This window comes from Musca domestica, unplaced genomic scaffold, assembly GCF_030504385.1.
Source record: "Musca domestica strain aabys unplaced genomic scaffold, Musca_domestica.polishedcontigs.V.1.1 17, whole genome shotgun sequence".
NCBI lineage: Eukaryota > Metazoa > Arthropoda > Insecta > Diptera > Muscidae > Musca > Musca domestica.
Window position 1 is genome coordinate 6,661,338 of NW_026712230.1, and position 20,493 is coordinate 6,681,830.

Below are 20,493 nucleotides of genomic sequence, written 5' to 3' on the forward strand. Positions count from 1 at the left end.
TTTGGAAAATTGAAAAAACCGTTCCAAATGATGGACGGTATTCAAAGATCGGCCCGGTCGAACTTACTGCTTTTTTACTTGTTTCATTTTTATATTCGGCCGGGACAGGCAAATTTGACCACACGATGAGGGTCGATTAAAACTACTGTACCTACTCTGATATTGGCCGCCAAACCAATTATTATTTAAATTAAAGACATTTTCAGGTAATTTTCTAAAAAAATTGATGTACTAATTTATTAACAGACAATATGCTACATTCTTATTCGGAATGTTCTACTTTGGGATGGTAACCGTAGTCATCGGCGGTGTAGGTCACTTTGACGTGTTTGCCATCCTTGGTGACGAATTCAAATTCACCCTTGACCAACCAGGTCTTCTCACCCTCCAAATGGCCTTCTTGGAAAGCACGGATTTTGTTGGTCAATTCGTAGCCATATTTAAAGTCCTCCGTGTTGACTTCACGGAATTCTTTGACAACATCAGCTTCTTCGTTGGCGAAGGCAACGGCGAAAAGGCAGGCAAGGAGAACAATCTGTAGAACAATTGGTTATTTAAAGTTTATTTAGAAAGTGTTTCTCCACCCAATACTCACGGAGAATTTCATTTTGATTCCAGTTTGGTTCTCAAGTGAAATTTGAACTGATTAATCTAAAACTGAAATCTGCATTTATATGGGAAATTCGTGGAGTAGTTCAAGTCTGAAAGTGATAGCGAAACCGGAATGTGAAATTTGATTTAGTGTGTCGGTAACAGTTATTTTTGGAATAGTTTTCTAGTTTTTAATTAAGTTCTTTAGAAAATGCACATGTGTCTGTCATGTTTTGTCAATTCATGCATGCACTTGCATTCCAATATCTATTTATGAAATCCTTACTGAAACAAGGAAATTCCTATTGAGAAAAATGTTTCGTTTTCAAACCTGGTTAGTTGATTAATTTATGGTAAGGTATGCTATGTTACATATCGAATATTATACATATTTTGAAAATCGGTTATTTAAACCGTAATGTTGAACCAGTAAAGAAAGTTTTAAAGTCGGGCGGGGCCGACTTTATGATACCCTACACCACTTTGCCAATTTATGGGAGAATTCAATCATACACGCCATGATTATAATTATAATTTAAAGTTCAAAGGACTAAACATGGCGAAGCATTTGTATCTTTTAAATTCGGAATTGTATTGCCCATTTGGTGCACAATTAATTTGAAATCGGATAAAGATATATATGGGAGCTATATTCAAATCTGAACCGGTCTCGATAAAATTTGGCAAAGATATTTCTGAGCTATATTTGATATATTTCCCTGAATATCGTTGTTACGGAGTGCATATTACGGCGGCGGTGGACAAAAATAACAAAACCGATGAACAATATATATGGGAACTATAGCTATATCTGAACCGATTTCGATCAAATTTGGCATACATATTTTCAGGCCTAATTTGGGCGTATATGCAAAATTCCATACAATTCGGGCTGATATTACACGTTTGGTGCACAATAAAAGGCAAATCGGACGAAGATATATATGGGAGCTATATCTAAATTTTGACCGATTATCTCCAATTTCAATAGGGTTCGTCCTTGGGCCCAACAAATGATCTGTGCAAAATTTCATCTGGATCGTGCAATAAATCGACTCAGAATGTGATTCTATGCAGATCATCAAAAGGAACTATGTGTCTATCTCGTTTCCTTCTGCACAAAGACATAATACCCTGACCACCTTGTGGTGTAGGGTATAAATATATTGCATCAAATGTCCGTACCTCATTTCATGGACGTAGTGAAGTGTAAAGTGCTCACAAAGAACCCCTTGCGATCATTCCGTTGAAAAATATGGCTAAAAACATCAAAATACCGAATATCGGGGGTACCGTTATATGAGGGCTATACGATATCGTGGACCTATATAGATAATTCTCTGCCGAGGTATAAAGTACCCACAAGGAACACCTTGTGTGGACTTTCAGACAATTCCGATGAAAAATGTGGCTAAAATCATAAAAATACCGAATATCGGGGGGTGCCGTTATATGGGGGATATACGATATCGTGGACCCGTATAGACAACTCGCCCTCAGGGGGTGAAGTACTTACAAGGAACTACTTGTGGGGATTTTAAGACAATTCCATTGAAAAGTGTGGCTAACATCATCAAAATACCGAATATCGGGGGGTACAGTTATATGGGGGATATACGATATCGTGGACCTACATAGACAATTCTTTTTGATATTAAGTGATATTGTAGACCTATATAGATAATTCTCTTCCGAGGTATAAAGTACCCACAAGGAACTACTTGTGTGGATTTTCAAACAATTCCATTGAAAAGTGTGGCTAAAATCATCAAAATACCGAATATCGGGGTACCGTTATATGGGGGCTATACGATATCGTGGACCGATATAGCCCGTCTTCGAACTTGACCTGCCTGCAGACAAAAGAGAGATCTGTGCAAAATTTTAGCTTCCTATCTTAATTCGTTTAGACTGTAGCTTGATTACAACAGACGGACAGACTGACGGACGGACGGTCAAGAATATATATACTTTGTTGGGTCTAAAATGATTATTTCGATGAGTTACAAACGGAATGACGAACTTAATATACCCTCCATACTTTTTTTGGTGGAGGGTATAAAAAAATAATAATAGTACTGGGATGTAATATTCGAGCCAGTTCTATTTTTGCAAGTAAAATCGGTTAGTAAAAAGTCTGAAAAAGCTAACGGTGTCGTTAAGTTTGAGCGTTTGTTATTTAGTGCGAATTTCAAAATTCAAACAATTCTGTTGAAAACTGTAGCTACAATCACTAAAATACCAAATATGCCGAGTTACCGGAGGAGTAAGAAATCGTAGACATATTCCGGCATATTCTGTCACAGAAGATAGAACCCATGGCGAACTCTACATACGAATTTAAAACGATTTCGCTAAATATTAAGACTTAAATTATCAGAGTATAGAATATCGATTGGTATCGTTATAGTTGTCGTTTCATAATCCCCACGCACATAATCCCCATTCCATTATGGGGTTATGGCCCAAAAAAGGAAATAATTCCCATAATCTCCGTAAAAATCGGTCATAATCCCCAGAAACAGCGGACATAAACCCTAAAATGGCAAATTAATTTTTTTCGTGGGGGAAATACCCGGTTGCCCGGTTAGTCGACCCGAAAGTTCGAATACAAAATTCGGTTCTAGAAAATTGATATGTACAAAATGTATCATCCTTTGACGGTACGATTTTCAAGCTTATGAAAATGCCTATCCAACAACTGGTCATATGATGGTTGTTTGAACCGGTTCTGGAGCAATAAAAAAATGATTAATTTTGTATCTGGACTTTTTGAAAACTCCCAAAAAACGAAAATGGATCTATTATTGGGAATTAAGATCTACCTACTACATTATAGCCTATACCCCTGCCTTTCAAAATGGTGCAAAATGTGCTGATATCTCTTGTAGTTTTGAACATATCAGTTTTGTAGAATCGCATAACTATGCAGCAATCATGTTAAAACCAGTAGGGAAAGGTCAAACGTTGGACGGGGTCGACTATATGATACCCTAAACCACTATGCGTATTCTGAAGATCTCCCGTAACAAAAAAGTTTATGACTTCGATAAGGATAATATTAAACTTTTAATGTTTTTCCTTTTTATTCGACCTTTTTATATTTTAATGAAACATGTGTTTTTCTCAAGACCTCAAGCTCGAAAAACACTTGTTTCATTAAGATAATATTAAACTATTAAAAAAACATTAAGTTCGGCCGGACCTTCCACCTTATGGGAAAGGGAACATTAGAACCCATTGTGACCCACAAATACCAATTTCTAGACATATTCTTGGGAAATGTGGCAAAAATCATAAAAATATCGAATATCGGGAGGTACTGCTATATAATGCTATAAAAACGTGAACCTCTACATACAATGTTTCTGCAACAAAGCTATAACCCATTAAGACACACAAATACCAATTTTTAGACAAATCCGCGAAGAAATGTGGCAAAAATCGTTAAAAAACCGAATATCTGAATATACCGTTATAAGGGAGCTTTTCCAAAACGTGGACCTATACATATCATGTTTCGCCACCGCAGCCAGAACCAATTATGACCAACAAATACCATTTTTTAGACAAATCAGTGAACAAATGTGACAAAAACCATCAAAATACCGAATATCGGGAGGTACTATTATATGGGGACTATGCCAAATCGTGGACGTTTACATGCAATGTTTCGCCACAGGAGCTAGAACCCATTATGACCAACAAATACTATTTTTTAGACAAATCCATGAAAAATGTGGCAAAAATCATAAAAATACTAAAAATCGGGAGGTACCGTTATATGGGGGCTACAATATTCCACCACACAAACTAGGACCTATTATGACCTACAAATGCCAATTTTCAGACAAATCCGTGAAAAAAATGTGGCAGAAATCATCAAAATACCGAATATCGGGAAGTACCGTTATATGGGGACTATACCAAAACGTGGACCGATATGTCTCATTTTCAATACCAACCATCCTAGACACAATACAAATTGTTCTGCTAAATTTTGACGCTCTACGTGGCCTGTATCGTGATTTCAACAGACAGACGGACAGACATACATATCGAAGCTATATAAAAATCTCGATAAAATTTGGCACAGGTATTTTCTAGCTTTATCTGATGTCTAGTATCAAATACGATTGTTGTGGAGTGCAAATTACGCATGTGAGGGACTTTAGCACCAAATCGGATGAAACGTATATATGGAAGCTATAGGTATATGTGAACCGATTTTCACCAAATTTAAAGTACATGACTCTAGGTTGAATTCGGTCGGAAGTTGCACATTTGGGCTTGTATTAGTCATTTGGTGCACAATAAACCTGAAATCGGATAAAAGTATATGTGAGCTATACCTAAATCTGAACCGATCTTGATAAAATTAGGCAAAGGTATTTTTGGGGCATTTCCGAGATGTATACCAAACCAAATTTCATTCTTTTGGAGTGGATATTAGGAATATAAGGGACTTAAACACCAAATCGGATAAAACATATATATGGGAGCAATGAGTATATTAGAACCGATTTTCACGAAATTTGATGTATTTGCTTCTAGACTGAATATGGTCGGACGTGCCCAAAATTCATTTCTTTTAGACTGATATTGGCCATTTAGTGCACAATTAATTCGAAATCGGTTGAAGATATAAATGAGAGATATATCTAAATTTGAACCGATTTCCACCAGTTCGTAGGGTTCGTCCTTGGGCCAAACAAATATTGTGTGGAAATTTTCATCTCAAATACACGGACAGACGAACTGACATGCATGACTCGTGTCAGAAAGTGATACTACGAAGATCCTCAAAAGTAACTATGAGTCTATATCGATTCTTTTTCCATGTAACAAACACATGCACAAAGACACCACCACTACGTGGTGTAGCGTATAAATACCTCCATAATTTCAGGTCAATCCGAGCATAGACAATAAACCCAACTAAAGCCTTGTTTTCTTCTGAGGATTATGTTCGTAAAATTTTCGGACATAAACCCAACAGCAAACGGTCATACCCTTCATGGGGATTATATCCGTTTTGGAAGTGGACTTTATTATGCGGGTCCTGATCAAAACAAAACAGGACCTTAATTGCATTGGGGTTATGTCCGGCCAGTTTGCGTGCGGAAAGCATTCTTGGAAGGAACGGTCCATAAAGGTCCAAGTATATAAAGTTTAAATAGATGATATTTTTTATACGAAATTTTCTCTTCTCAAGGTCATGTTGGCATTTGGAGTTTGCAATGTGATCTACCGTCTTTCGAAGATAAAATTCCATATGTGTTAGCCGACTAAAATTTCAATCTTCTCAAGGTCATACCATGCGCTTTATTGCAATGATTTTTGGCCTGAAAACATAAAAATATCTGCATCAAATTTGGTTTAAAGCGATTAAGTTTAAGACATAACATTTATACGTTAGTCCATTTTTTAATTTAAACCGTTCTAAAGCCGTAACACGCTATCAATAACGATCATATTTTGCATCATTTACTACATATAAATTCCGAATACAGGGTTGCCCATATTCGACGGACCTTTGGGCCTTTTGGGCCCATTCCAATCGACGAGGCTTGTCCGCAGGCAACATTCTTTGCGTCAATTGAATTTTGTACGGGAACAAATGCAAATCAATGCGAATAATCTGTTGTAAAGTGGACCGAGCCATGCCCAACTGCTGAGAACGGCGTTTTTGGGATGTTCTCCGCCGATCGCCTTGGTCGACTTTTATATCGCCTCTTCGGATTAGAAAGAGCCTTACCAGTCGAAATTTTTTCGTATAAACGCTTAATGGTGTTCTTAGAAGGCGCACTTCTCACATTTTTTTAAGTTTTAAAAGCACGTTGAGTTTTCACAATTGACTTCTTCTGTTAAATGTAAATTTCAACTATTTCGCGTGGCGTGTATTGGTTCATGGTAAAAATCTGCTAGGACTGACACTTCAAACGCGGTATGTCATTAAGCGATGTGACATCTCTGTCAAAAGTTATGGCGTTGCCAGATGGGTCCGTCGAATATGGGCAACCCTGTATAAACGTTAGTACATTACGATTAGCTGTACTAAATATGCATATTGCATTTGGGTAATATAAAGTCAGCCCCGAACATCCTTTCCTTACTTGTTAAATTCAGTTTTGTATCTGGCATATACAATTTCTTATTTTCATACAAATTAAATATTATGTAAAGCGGAGCATTCATCCTTATGTGGCTTTGCCACAATTTTTTGCACTGATAGCATACTTTTGAAAAATGGAGGTAGAAATTAGATTTAGCAATGGTATTGTTACTACTACTTGCAAATAAATTTAATTTTCCAAAAATTCTTATCTACCATGGAGTTGTTACATAATTATCTATTAAATACATTTAATGTATGTATACATAATAAATTACTTGTTTTTGTTGTCTGCACTATGTTTCAATAAAATATAGAAATTATGACTCATATTTTGAATGCGATTTAAATATATTTCAAATTTATGTTCGCCCGCCCACTCAGTGTTTGTAGACAGTTTATGTATTTGCATTATGCATTTTTTAAAAAGCCACAATCAGTTTGCTGCAAAATCATAATGGGAAGCGCAAAACTTGTTATCTAAAATATGTTTAAACTCTAACAAACTATTGAAAAATTTAAATAAATGCCCATAAACATATCGTATCTATTTTCTTATTGCATTCGATTAATAATTTCTGTTTCATAATTTTGCCATTCATACAGGGTGAGATGAAAAAACTGCAACCAACTTCAGACTGCTGTCATTTCAAAGCCACTCGCCCGACATCTATTAAAATTATCCCAGTGAAAGCTCATTATATTGTTTATATTTAAAGCATTTTATATATTTAAAGCATTTTAGTGAGAATTTTCCAGAAAACAAAAATAAAAAAAATCGTGATGGAATTCAAGCGTGATAGTGTGATTTCTTTATATTTGGCTGGAATACCACAAGTGGCTATCGTTAGAGCACTCCAGCATTTAAATGTGAATAACTCTTTTGTGTCTCGTACCATCGCTACCGTGATACTGGTATCGTAGACCGACGTCAAGGAAGTAGAAGGAAGACAACAGCAACATCAGCAGAAATGGCTCGAAAAGTAAAAAAAAGGTTCGAAAACGCAAACATTTTTACCGCAGACCTTAGACTTTCCAACAGGACTCAGCACGCGCCAGCCAAGAATAGTTACAAAATGAGGTTCTTCGCTTCATTTCCAGCGCACAATGGCCACCAAAATTTCTGGATACCTATCCGTTGGACTACTGTGTCTGGAGTATTTTGGAAAGCAAGTTTGGCATTAAAAAATACCATAGTGTCGATCACCTCAAACAAACGCTTTGCCGGGAATGGACCAAAATACCGCAGAGCAACATTGTTGCAGCGTGTAAAGGTTTCATTGGTCGTTTGAAGGCTATAATTCGTGCCAAAGGTGACCAATTCGATCAAATCTAAACTTGTTCTAATATTTGATGCTATTTCCGACATTTTTTTCTTTTCATTCAATGATCCTAACCCTATCCTACACCCATGCAAAATTTCATGTAGATCGGATATAATTGCAACTTGAATAGGATACCTCTAACACAAGGTGGAAAAAGTATTACAAAATGTACAATTCAGAATGGTAAGTCAAAATGAAAAAGTCTCGTGCGATAAAAAATATCACAAAATATTACATAAACAAGTAAAAAGGCAGTAAGTTCGGCCGGGCCGAACTTTGAATACCCTCCACCATTTGGAACGAATTGGAAAATTTTCAAAAAAATAAAATCCATTAAAAAATCTTTTAAAATCTTTAAAATATCTAATAAAGGAAGGTGCCGATATATGGGGGGATATACGATATTGTGGACCTATAAAGACAAATCTATGTCTGCGTATAAGGTACTCACAAGGAACTCCTTGTGTCGATTTTAAGACAATTCCATTAAAAAATGTGGCTAACATCATCAAAATACCGAATATCGGGGGGCACAGTTATATGGGGGATATACGATATCGTGGACCTATATAAACAATTTTTTTTAAGGGGGCAAAATGCTCACAAAGGACTCCTTTTGTGGAATTTCCGACAATTCCATTGAAAAATGTGGCTAAAATCATCAAAATGCCGAATACCGTTATATAGAGGCCATACGATATTGTGGACCTATATAGATAATTCTCTGCCGAGGTATAAAGTACCCACAAGGAACTACTTGTGTGGATTTTCAGACAATTCCATTGAAAAATGTGGCTAACATCATCAAAATACCGAGTATCGGGGGTACTGTTATATGGGGGCTATACGATATCGTGGACCGATATAGCCCATCTTCGAACTTGACCTGCCTGCAGACAAAAGAGAGATCTGTGCAAAATTTTAGCTTCCTATCTTAATTCGTTTAGACTGTAGCGTGATTACAACAGACGGACAGACATACGGACAGGGCTAAATCGTCTTAGAATTTTACGCTGATCAAGAATATATATACTTTGTTGGGTTTAAAATGATTATTTCGATGAGTTACAAACGGAATGACGAACTTAATATACCCTCCATACTTTTTTGGTGGGGGGTATAAAAATATACACTGTTACTGTTATTAGCATCTTTAAATGATGTTTTCTTCTTTTCTGCCAAAAGGCTATTTTGAATTGGTGAGAGTTCCCAGAATCCGTCCAGCCGTCCTTGAGTTATAAGCTGTCTAACTTACATCCCCTTCTTTGATATGTGATATTGTATATATTTTGCTTTATCGCATTTAAATGCTATAGTGCCCTAACCATAGCCCTTTGGTTTTCCAGCCAAATATAAAGAAATACTCTTGTAAAATTTTAACGACATGGGTTCTTATGTAGTTCTATCTCCCATGTATATCTTCATTCGCAAAATGTGTAACTTTAGCCCAAATAGTATGAGATTTAGCTATAGCTCCCATTTTTATGTTTCATCCTATTTTATATCTAAGTTCTTCAAATCCGTGTTATACACTTAATAACAAGAATTTTCGTTACAAGATGTAAGATTTCTTTGCCGATTTTTGTCGAGATTGGTTCAGATTCCTATATTTGTCCAATTAAGTTGTTTTATCCGGATTTATTTTGAAGTATTCTCAAAGTCACAACATTCTTCCCGTAGTATTGATATTTGATTGGAAATTATTTAACTCTTGAAATAGTTTTATTTTTGCGAACGCGATCATAAATGCTACTGAGTTGTCTGGAACATATGACATCATGGTAGATATCGCTATGAAATCATTATTCCTGTATCTTTGATTACACAACTCTCTCTTCCTCTCTCTCTACAACAACAATATAATCAGTGTTATATAAAACATGAAGCGAATCTTCCAAACTACTTTTTATGTCCCATTCCCACTAACCCATTAACACAGAATTGCCATACTAAATCAAATTATATTTGTACTGAACGAATTCCAGTTTGTGTTTTCAAAAACTAGAACTACAAAATAATGTCTTCGTATAAATACGGATTGCATTGTTACCAAAAAACAGTTCAGTTGAAGAAATCCACAAAAACTAAACATTTATAACAAAATGAAATTCACCGTAAGTGTAGTGAAGGAAACGATTTTTCAAAAACATATCTTATAAAAAATCTTTATTTGCAGTTTGTTCTCCTTGCCTGCCTGTTCGCCGTTGCCTTCGCCAACGAAGAAGCCGATGTCGTTAAGGAATTCCGTGAAGTCAACAAGGAAGACTTCAAATATGGCTATGAATTGACAAACAAAATCCGTGCTTTCCAAGAAGGTCATTTGGAGGATGAAAAAACCTGGATTGTCAAGGGTGAATATGAATTCGTCACCAAGGATGGCAAACATGTCAAAGTTACCTACACCGCCGATGACTACGGTTACCATCCCAAAGTAGAACATTCCGAATAAATTAGTAAACTAATATTTATTTATTAATTTATTTGCCGTTAAATTGTTATAATATAACAATAAGAAATAAACATTACACAATTTATTGTGTTTAAATATTAAGAAATAATTTCGTCGTTATATATTTTTTAAAATCACAGGGTTAATGATTGAAAAAATGTCAAAGAAAGGAGTGGAAAATTTTAAAAAAATAAAATTAACTTTTAGTACACACAAGGCTTCCAGAAGTCATAACATTATCTCTATAGATATGACTAGCGCTTGATTTTATATGCATTCAAATTTGATATGCGAATATTTGTTAAAAAAAAAACAAATTCAAAAATTTAAAAAATGTATTTATTGTAATACTTTAATGCGTAAACAAACAAAAAGCTCGACAGAAGCAGGAACATGCCAAATTTAGTTTTCTTTCGGATTTATTAATTTCATAGCAAATGCCAAGCATGCAAGAAACTGCAATCTTCTGAAGTTGAGTGGTATTTCTTTTGCCTTTATTGAATTCGAGGTAACAACATACTTCCCCATAATAAGCGTATCTAAATTAAATTGCTGTGTAGTTTTTTATTGTTAATCTGAACCAATTTAAATATAATTTGACACAATTTACTTTTACACCAAATTCCGTCAATCCTTCCATATATTATTGACATTGAAGGTACATACCGTGTTGAGTGCATCAAATGTGAGAAATCTGCCGAGAATAGATATAAAGTAGCTATATCCAAATCTTAACTGATTTCTTATTAATTTTTCAAATTTGTTATTGTAACCAAATGCCACCACACATTCTGAATTTCATTGGAATCGGCCATACATATCGTGTTTGATATGTATACCATAATATGGAGGGTATATTAAGTTTGTCATTCCGTTTGTAACACCTCGAAATATACATTTTAGACCCCGCAAAGTGTATATATTCTTGATCAGCATAAAATTCAATGTCGCTTTAGCAATGTCCGTTTGACCATCAGTCTGTCCGTCTGTGGAAATCCCTCTAGATTCCGAATGAAGTAAGTTGATAAAAAATTACTCAAATGTGTATTATGTCTGCAGGACTTTTGGTATTGAAAATGGACCATGTAGGTCCACGTCTTCGTATAGTCCCCATATATGGGTACCTCCCGATATGCAGTATTTTGGTGATTTAAGCGACATTATTTACCGGAATTGTTTCCAATTCGGTATTTGAAGTTTGTAATAGATACTACAGCATAAGACAGAAAATGGGCCATGTAGGTTCACGTCTTGGTATAGCCCCCATATAACGGTTCCTCCCGATATTTGGTATTTTGAAGATTTTAGAGACATTTTTTACCGGAACTATTTCAAATTGGGTATTTTAAGTTCGTAATGAATACTCCACCCTGTGACAGAAAATTGTCTATTCAGGTCCACGTCTTCGTATAGCCTCCATATAACGGTACCTCCGATATTCGATATTTGGACTATTTTAAATTTGGTACTTGAAGTTCGTTATTGATACTACAGCCTATGCCAGAAAATTGTCTGTGCAGGTTCACGTCTTCGTATAGCCCCCATATAACGGTAGCCCCCGATACTTGGTTTTTTGATGATTTTAGCGACATTATTTACCCGAATTTTTTCAAATTCCGCATTTGAAGTTCGTAATTGATACTACATCCTATGCCAGAAAATTGTCTGTGCAGGTCGAAGTCTTCGTATAACGGTACTCCCGATATTCGGAAGTACCCCATATAACGGTACTCCCGATATTCGGTATTTTAATGATTTTAGTGACATTATGTACCGGAATTATTTCACACTTTGTATTTGAAGTTCGTAATGGATACTACAGCCTATGCCAGAAAATTATCTGTGCAGGTCCACGAATTTCAATTTCGAATTTGAATATTGTAATAGCTTATGACGAAAGTTGCCTATGCTGGACAACGTCGTCGTATAGATCCTAATATACGGCTACATTCGGTATTTTTAAGATTTTAGCAGGATTTTTTTTCTGCAAATTGCCAAGTTTGTACCAAATGGTGGAGGGTATAAAAAGTTATTTGTTGTTTTTTTTTTTTTTTTTGGTACCAAATTTCGTCCGAATTTCATTGGAATCGGACATACATATCGCATTGGGTGGATCAAATAAACGAAATCGGTCGAAAATATGTATGGGAGCTATATCCAAATCTGAACTGATTTGAATGTAATTTGACAAATTTATTTTTGTACCAAATTTAGTCACTCATGCTGAATTTCATTGGAATCGGACATACGTATCATGTTTGGTGCATCAAATATTTGAAATCGGCGGAATATGTATATGGGAACTATATCCAAATCTGAACCAATATAATTTGGAAAAAAATTTTTTAGACATATTCCATTACACATTCCAAATTTCATTGAAATGTGGCGTACAAAGCCTGTTTAATGCATCAAATATATGAAATCGGCGAAAATATATGTTGGAGCCATATCCAAATCTGAACCGATTTCAATATAATTTAGCGAATTTATTTTGGTCCAAATTCCGTTACGCATTCCAAATTTAAGGGCTGTATCTGTAATCAATCAATATATATGTGCTTATAAAATTTAAATTTTTGGGAGGTTCTTCCGATTCTGATGTTATATCTACAGTTCCAACTGGAATTTCAAAAATTTATACAGCCTATGTTACTCTCAAGCGCTGTTGTAGTATACTTTTACATTACAAACATTACAAACAAACAAACATTTTCCTCTTTTATAAATATATAAGGGTGAGATATAAAACTTCAACAAAGTCAAACACCCTAGTTTTTACATTTTTTTTAATTTCATTAAATGAAAGCAAAAAATGTCGAAGATAGTATCAAATTTTAGAATAAGTTCAGATTTGTTCGAATTGGACAACTTTGGCACGAATTGTGGCCTTCAAACACATGCTGCCCGAATGTTGCTCTACGGTATTTTGGTCCATTCCCGGCGAAGCGCTTGATTGAGGTATTTTTTGGTATTTTTTTTAGTGCCAACCTTGGAGGCCATTGGTGCCACGGTCGATTAAGAGCGGAGAGCAACCATCGACTGTTATTGCTCCCTACACCATCACCATGGCTGGCACTTGATATCTAGTGGCCAACCGACAGCTGACCTCTTTGGCAAGTAAACACGATTATTTTGTTTGTTTACAAACTGCTTCACAACGAATGTTTTCTCATCGGAGAAACCTAAATTCGGCAGTTCACCACTTTGGGCCAAGCGAAGCAACTCTTTAGCTCATTTGAGTCTATTTTCTTCCTGTTGCGGTGTAAGTTCTTGCACTTTTTGGAATTTCAATGGCTTCACCCCGAGCCCGACGCGGGTTTCGATCTTCTTTACTTTTCGAACCATTTCTGCTGATGTTGCTGTTTTCTTCCGTCCACTTCCTTGACGTCGGGCTGCCTTACGAACGATGGTACGAGACACAAAGGATTTATTCACATTTAAATGCTGGAGTGCTCTAACGACAGCCACTTGTGGTTTTCCAGCCAAATATGAAGAAATCACACTATCACGCTTGAATTCCATCACGAATAACTTTTTTTTTGGAAAATTTTAAACAAAATACTTCTGTACGCTCGAAACAATATAATGAGCTGTCACTGGAATAACTTTAACAGCTGTCGGACGAGTGGTTTAAAAATTACAGCAGTCTGAGATTGGTTGCAGTTTTTCCATCGCAAACTTTACATTCTACCAACTAAATAAATACAAAACCTGATGGAACACATATATCCATGTTACAAACAAATGTTTAAAGACGTAATAGTGCGACTACAGTGTGGTGTAGCTCTCATGGATATTGTTCATCAAATTTGTATTTTTGTCCCCCATAGCCGTAATACGTACTCCATAAAACAATATTCGTGAAACAGTATCAGAAGCAGCTCAGAAATACATTTGCCAAATTGTTCTGTTCTCTTCAGATTTGACAAAAGGTCCCATATATATCTTTATTGTGCACAAATTGTTTATATATGTTCGAATTGAATTGATTTTGGGCCCGTACAATCGAATTAGGGCAGGAAGAAATTGCGCCAAATTAGTTGAAAATTGGTTCGGATATAGCTATAGGTCGCATGTATATGTTTCATAAGATTTTGTATTTGAGTCCGTCGCTTACTGCTATTAATCCAATATGAGCATCCCAAAATGTTCATGCTAGCAGTTTTTACTAGCAACTATTGGCTTTAATTTTAAATAATAATATTAATTTTTAGCAAAACTTGATTCAACACTTCTTAATTTTATTGCACAAATGAATTTGCACTAACCCATTAACATACTAAATCACATTTATTAATGCCTAACTAGTTTTTCATATTAATAACTAGAACAACTATATACAAATTTCTCCATATAAATAGCGGATGCTTTCACAGGAAAGACAGTTAAGTTCTGGAAACATAATCAAACTAAAAGCATATTCAAAATGAAATTCACCGTAAGTATTTCAAAATCGAAATTTCTCTTTAAATTCTAATTTGTTAATAAAAACAATAATTTTTTCCAGATTGTTCTCTTTGCCTGCCTTTTCGCCGTTGCCTTTGCCAACGAAGAAGCCGATGTCGTTAAGGAATTCCGTGAAGTTAACAAGGAAGATTTCAAATATGGCTACGAATTGACCAACAAAATTCGTGCTTTCCAAGAAGGTCATTTGGAGGATGAAAAAACCTGGATAGTCAAGGGTGAATACGAATTCGTCACCAAGGATGGCAAACACGTTAAAGTGACCTACACCGCCGATGACTACGGTTACCATCCCAAAGTAGAACATTCCGAATAAATTAGTAAATGTTTATTAACTTATTAGGATAATTAAATTGTTATAATATAACAATTATAAATAAATATAAAAAATAGCAAATTAAATCATTGATTTGTATGATTCTAAATTAAAATTTGGAAATAGAGTTAAATTAGTGGCACACAAAAACACTTTTGTAGATCCATATTTATTGAAGTGGTAAAGTGCATTAAAATATAATGAAATAAAAATGAAAAAGAGTTAGGTTCAGCAGGACAAAGAAATGGTCCCCATTTTTAAATTTTCACTTGAATTGCGATCTATCATTGAAAACATGAATTTAAAGTCACAGAAGTTGAAAGAACTAAGGACTAAGAGATTCAAAGTTACTAAAATTACAGTTGGAGAATGTTTGTATTGAAACGTAGCCTTACTGTTTTATTATAGCAAATTTCCCATCCCATTGCATTGAAATAAGGCTCGTCTGGTCGGAGAGTGTTAGGAGATAACATTATATTATACATGTACCTAAACGAGGACGTGACCGATCATCTCCAAAAACAAGAGGCCCCTCTGCATCTCCAACTTTAGACTCATCTATATGATTTGCTTGTCTACGATATTTCACTATATTCGTCAACGAAATCAGCATAAAAAGCCCGAAATTCGCCGTCTGTGTATTTCGGATATCGCCTGAAAGTAATGCTGTATTTTTTTCACACAAAGGTAGTGGTCCATTCTACCCGCTGCCCTAATCTCTAATTTAATGTGAGATTTCGTGTCCTTTCGTTTCTATTTGTGACCTTTATAACGGCTACAAAATCAGGAACATTTTAGTTGTTGGGCCATTGCAACACCTGAATATATTGCGGACATCTTCGAAAACAATAGGGCTAGTCCACAAAATACTACAAAATCTATATTAAGATCATTATTGGCATCTTCTGATAACTTTTTTTAGATTTTATACTTCTATGCCAAGAGGGCATTCTGAATTGACAACATTTGTCAAAATGGGTCCAGTCATTTTCGAGATATAAGCATTCTTGATAACATCCCCTACCTTTGTATATACACATTGTATATATTTTGCTATATATATCCGATATATTATTTATTATATATATCGGCGTCTACGTAACGGTCAGAATTGACCTGTTCGTCTATTTGTTATTTCACCGGGATTAAAATTTAAATTTGACTTTTACTTAACACAAATGATTTTTACTTAACAAATGTTACCCGATGATAATCAAAATTGCAAGACTTCCACCCAGCCCGAAGCTCTAGCCCCATGCTAACTTCCTCGACCTGCAAAGCAACTGAAAATTCAGGAAAATTTTCAGTTTTTGCTCCATTTCAACCCTTAAATATTTTGCGATCATCTCCAGAAACAACAGGCTTCTATTCTGAACATAGCCCCACCACCATTTTCAATTTTGTGAGGATCGGCCGTAATTGCGACATGTAGCGTGATTACAAATGAACACGGAGAGAAGAACAGACGGACGGACATATATAGCTAGATTGACTTAGCTCGGCTAGATAGGAAGATCCATATATACTTTCCTATGCGGAAAACCAATATTTCGAGGTGTTACATAATGTTTAACCCAATCAAACTTATAATACCCCCAACCATAGTGTAGTAGGGTATAAAAACAGAATCCGTTAAAAATGGAGTTTAAAAGCTTAAAAATTTCGAATATAGGTAAGTAACGTTATTCTGGGGTTTATACGAAGACAGACTGTAGTGCCTATTATGCACATCAATTTTGAAACATATCCCATGAATAATGTCGCTTAAATTATAATAATACCGAATATAAGGAGGATCCGTTACATTGGGTCAAAACGATGACTTGGGCCTGCATATGCAATTTTCTGGCATAGACCGGTACCCATTAAGAACTTAAAATACAGTTAAAAATTATAAACTAAAAGTTAAAACCTTACAAATACCCAATATGGAGAGGTACCATTTTATGGGGGCTATATGAAGATCTGGATCTGCAAAAACCATTTTCTGTCACAGGTTGTAGCACCTATTACGAACTTTAAATACGAAAGTTAAAGCAATTCCGGCGAATAATGTCACTAAAATCATAATTATGAAATATGAAACGATTCCTTCGAACAATGTCGCTAAAGTCATAAAAATATCGAATATAGGCGGTACATATATATGGGGGCCATAACTAAAAGTGAATTTATATAGCCCATTTTCAATACCAAAATGTCTTGCGAACGAAACACACATTTGAGTAAAATGTTATTGGCCTATTTCAATTTGTTCGGAAGCTAGAGTGATTATATAAAAAAACTTGTTGTACATTTATTCTGCATCCCGTCAACGAATCTCATTTTTAATTTCAGGATTATAGCTTTTAATAAATACAAAAATTAAAAACTATTTAGGACTATTCGTACTTTTGTTATACGTTTTTCCAAACAGATGTTTCGAATCGTTGTTTCGCAGGAAGTTCGCCTCACTGTTCCGTATCATAGCACAAGCATTGGTAATGGATTAGAGGTAGTCATAAGCCGTAGTATCGTCACTGCTCCGAATGCCTACGTAGCCATTGCAATTCCTGACTACGTTCAAATCGAGGCAAACGACGACCATAAGTTCCCGATTACATTCAAATCGTCAACATTCCCAAACGCCAGCGTCACCCGAACACATACATCATAACTCTGATCTTCATCACTTGTCAACATCCGACTGGTATCCACGAGTACCTATCGAATTTTCGGCTAATCACACTTCACATCAACGGCCCGAGTACCAATCGCAAACAACCCGACATCATAGTTCCTGGCTTTTCACGAATCGTTTACCCTTAGAATATGAATGTTAAATTCCCAATTATCATTTCAACAACACTGCTTTGAATTCCCGAACATCTCCGAAGTCCATTCGCCATCTAATATCCCATATTCATCTTATCATATTTCTACATGAGTAGATTGTAATTTGTTTTAGTAAAAATCAAAAAAAAAAACCAGTAAAGAAAGTCTTAAAGTCGGCGGGGCCGACTTTATGATACCCTACACCACTTTGCTAATTTAGTAGAGCTCCACATAACAATTAAAAGTTTTTATGGGAGAATTTAATCATACACGCTATGATTATAATTATAATTTAAAGTTCAAAGGACTAAACATGCCGAAGCATTTGTATCTTTTAAATTCGGACTTGTATTGACCATTTGGTGCACAATTAATTTAAAATCGGATAAATATATATATAGGAGCTATATCCAAATCTGAACCGATCTCGATAAAATTTGGCAAAGATATTTCTGAGCTGTATTTGATATATTTCCCTGAATATCGTTGTTACGGAGTGCATATTACGGTTGTGGGTAACAAATGTAACAAATCGGATGAATAATATATATGGAGGCTATAGCTATATCTGAACCGATCTTCACCAAATTTGACATACTAGCTTCTAGACTCAATTCGGTCGTATGTGCCAAATTCCATTCCATTTGGACAAATATTAGACGTTTGGTGCACAATAAAAGGTAAATCGGCCGAAGTTATATATGGGAGCTATATCCAAATCTGAACCGATGTCGATAAAATTTTGCAAATGTATTTCTGAGCTGTATTTGATATATTTCCCTAAATATTGTTGTTGCAGAGTGCATATTACGGCAGCGGTGGAAAAAAATAACAAATCGGATGAACAATATATATGGGAGCTATAGCTATATCTGAACCGATCTCGATCAAATTTGGCATACATATTTTCAGGCCTAATTTGGTTGTATGTGCAAAATTCCATACAATTCGGGCTGATATTACACGTTTGGTGCACAATAAAAAGCAAATCGGACGAAGATATATATGGGAGCTATATCTAAATTTTGACCGATTATCTCCAATTTCTGTGATCTGTGAAAAATTTCATCTGGATCGGGCAATAAATGCGACCTGTACTTTGTTTACAAAAATACATGGACAGACGGACGGACGGACGGACATGCATAAATTGACTCAGAATGTGATTCTATGCAGATCATCAAAAGGAACTATGGGTCTATCTCGTTTCCTTTTGCCTGTTACAAACAAATGCACAAAGACATAATACCCTGACCACCTTGTGGTGTAGGGTATAAAAACACCCGATTTTTACCGCCAGGTACGGGAGAATTCTACTCCTCTTATTTCAAAACGTTAAGTGGGTCCTTATGGAGATGCTGTGAGAGAAAATCACGTTACATTTTATACCAAATATTACATATCTAACTCTATGCCTTCCCCAAATACCAAATTCAGAATTTTTCATATTTTTAAGTACGTTTACCAATAGCCACCTGCAAATCTCAAACCTACACACTAAAAGGGAACCTTATGCCGAATTTCAAAGTTATACCATATTTAGCACAACAAGGTACTTTTCTTGTTCTTGTTTTTCGAATTTTCAAAAAAACTGATTTATTTAAAGAAGCCTTCGGACCATCTATCCTATATCCTCTTTGGATGTGTGTTTGTGGATTTCTTATTGTTGTTATTGTTGCTAAAATTCAACAAAGTTTGAACAGAACAATATCTTTCCTCACACCACAACAGACACTTAGATTCTAGTTCAGCTGTTCATGTAATTTCTTTCAAAATAAATAAATTGCGAATTTAATTTCGTCCCAAAGGAGAAATAAACATATATTTAACTTGTTTTTGTTTTAAATCTATGCCATGTCTCAAGTTTTAAGATAGGATCTCGTTGCCACACCTTTTCTTTCTCTAATGGATGACCCATATGGGATTTGAAATACTATTCGGATTTCCGTTTTTTTAAATTATTTAAAACCTGATTTTTTTAGATTTCAAAACATAAACCAATTTGCAGCAACCCATTAACATAATAATCACAATTATTATTACCGAACTAGTTTTTCATATTATTAATTAGAACAACTACAAAACTTCTTCATATAAATGCATGCTGCAATCCTAAGAAAGTCAGTTAAGTTCTGGAAACATAATCAAACTAGACCCAAAATCAAAATGAAATTCACTGTGAGTATTCGTTGTCCTCCTTAAATATGAAACCTGAAACTAACATAACAAAATATTTTCTAGATTGTTCTCCTTGCCTGTCTTTTCGCCGTTGCCTTCGCCAACGAGGAAGCCGATGTCATCAAAGAATTCCGTGAAGTTAACAAAGAAGATTTCAAATATGGCTACGAATTGACCAACAAAATCCGTGCCTTCCAAGAAGGTCATTTGGAGGGTGAGAAGACCTGGTTGGTCAAGG

At 35.3% G+C, this 20,493-nt stretch overlaps 3 protein-coding genes across 3 annotated transcripts; 2 read left to right on the plus strand and 1 right to left on the minus strand.

Moving 5' to 3' along the window:
* Positions 1–231: 231 nt before the first annotated feature.
* On the minus strand, positions 232–674 carry LOC131801601 (larval cuticle protein 9-like). The gene is made up of 2 exons (XM_059120416.1): positions 596–674; positions 232–535 (listed from the first exon to the last, which is right to left on the minus strand). Exons 1-2 carry the CDS (start codon positions 605–607, stop codon positions 263–265), a joined length of 285 nt encoding a protein of 94 aa, XP_058976399.1. The 5' UTR covers positions 608–674; the 3' UTR covers positions 232–262.
* A 9,433-nt stretch (positions 675–10,107) lies between these two features.
* LOC131801602 (larval cuticle protein 9-like) lies at positions 10,108–10,567 on the plus strand. The gene is made up of 2 exons (XM_059120417.1): positions 10,108–10,145; positions 10,208–10,567. Exons 1-2 carry the CDS (start codon positions 10,134–10,136, stop codon positions 10,478–10,480), a joined length of 285 nt encoding a protein of 94 aa, XP_058976400.1. The 5' UTR covers positions 10,108–10,133; the 3' UTR covers positions 10,481–10,567.
* Positions 10,568–14,909: 4,342 nt separating this feature from the next.
* On the plus strand, positions 14,910–15,263 carry LOC131801742 (larval cuticle protein 9-like). Its single transcript, XM_059120685.1, has 2 exons — positions 14,910–14,921; positions 14,991–15,263. The coding sequence occupies exons 1-2, from the start codon at positions 14,910–14,912 to the stop codon at positions 15,261–15,263; spliced, it is 285 nt and encodes a 94-aa protein (XP_058976668.1).
* The last annotated feature ends 5,230 nt before the right edge of the window (positions 15,264–20,493 follow it).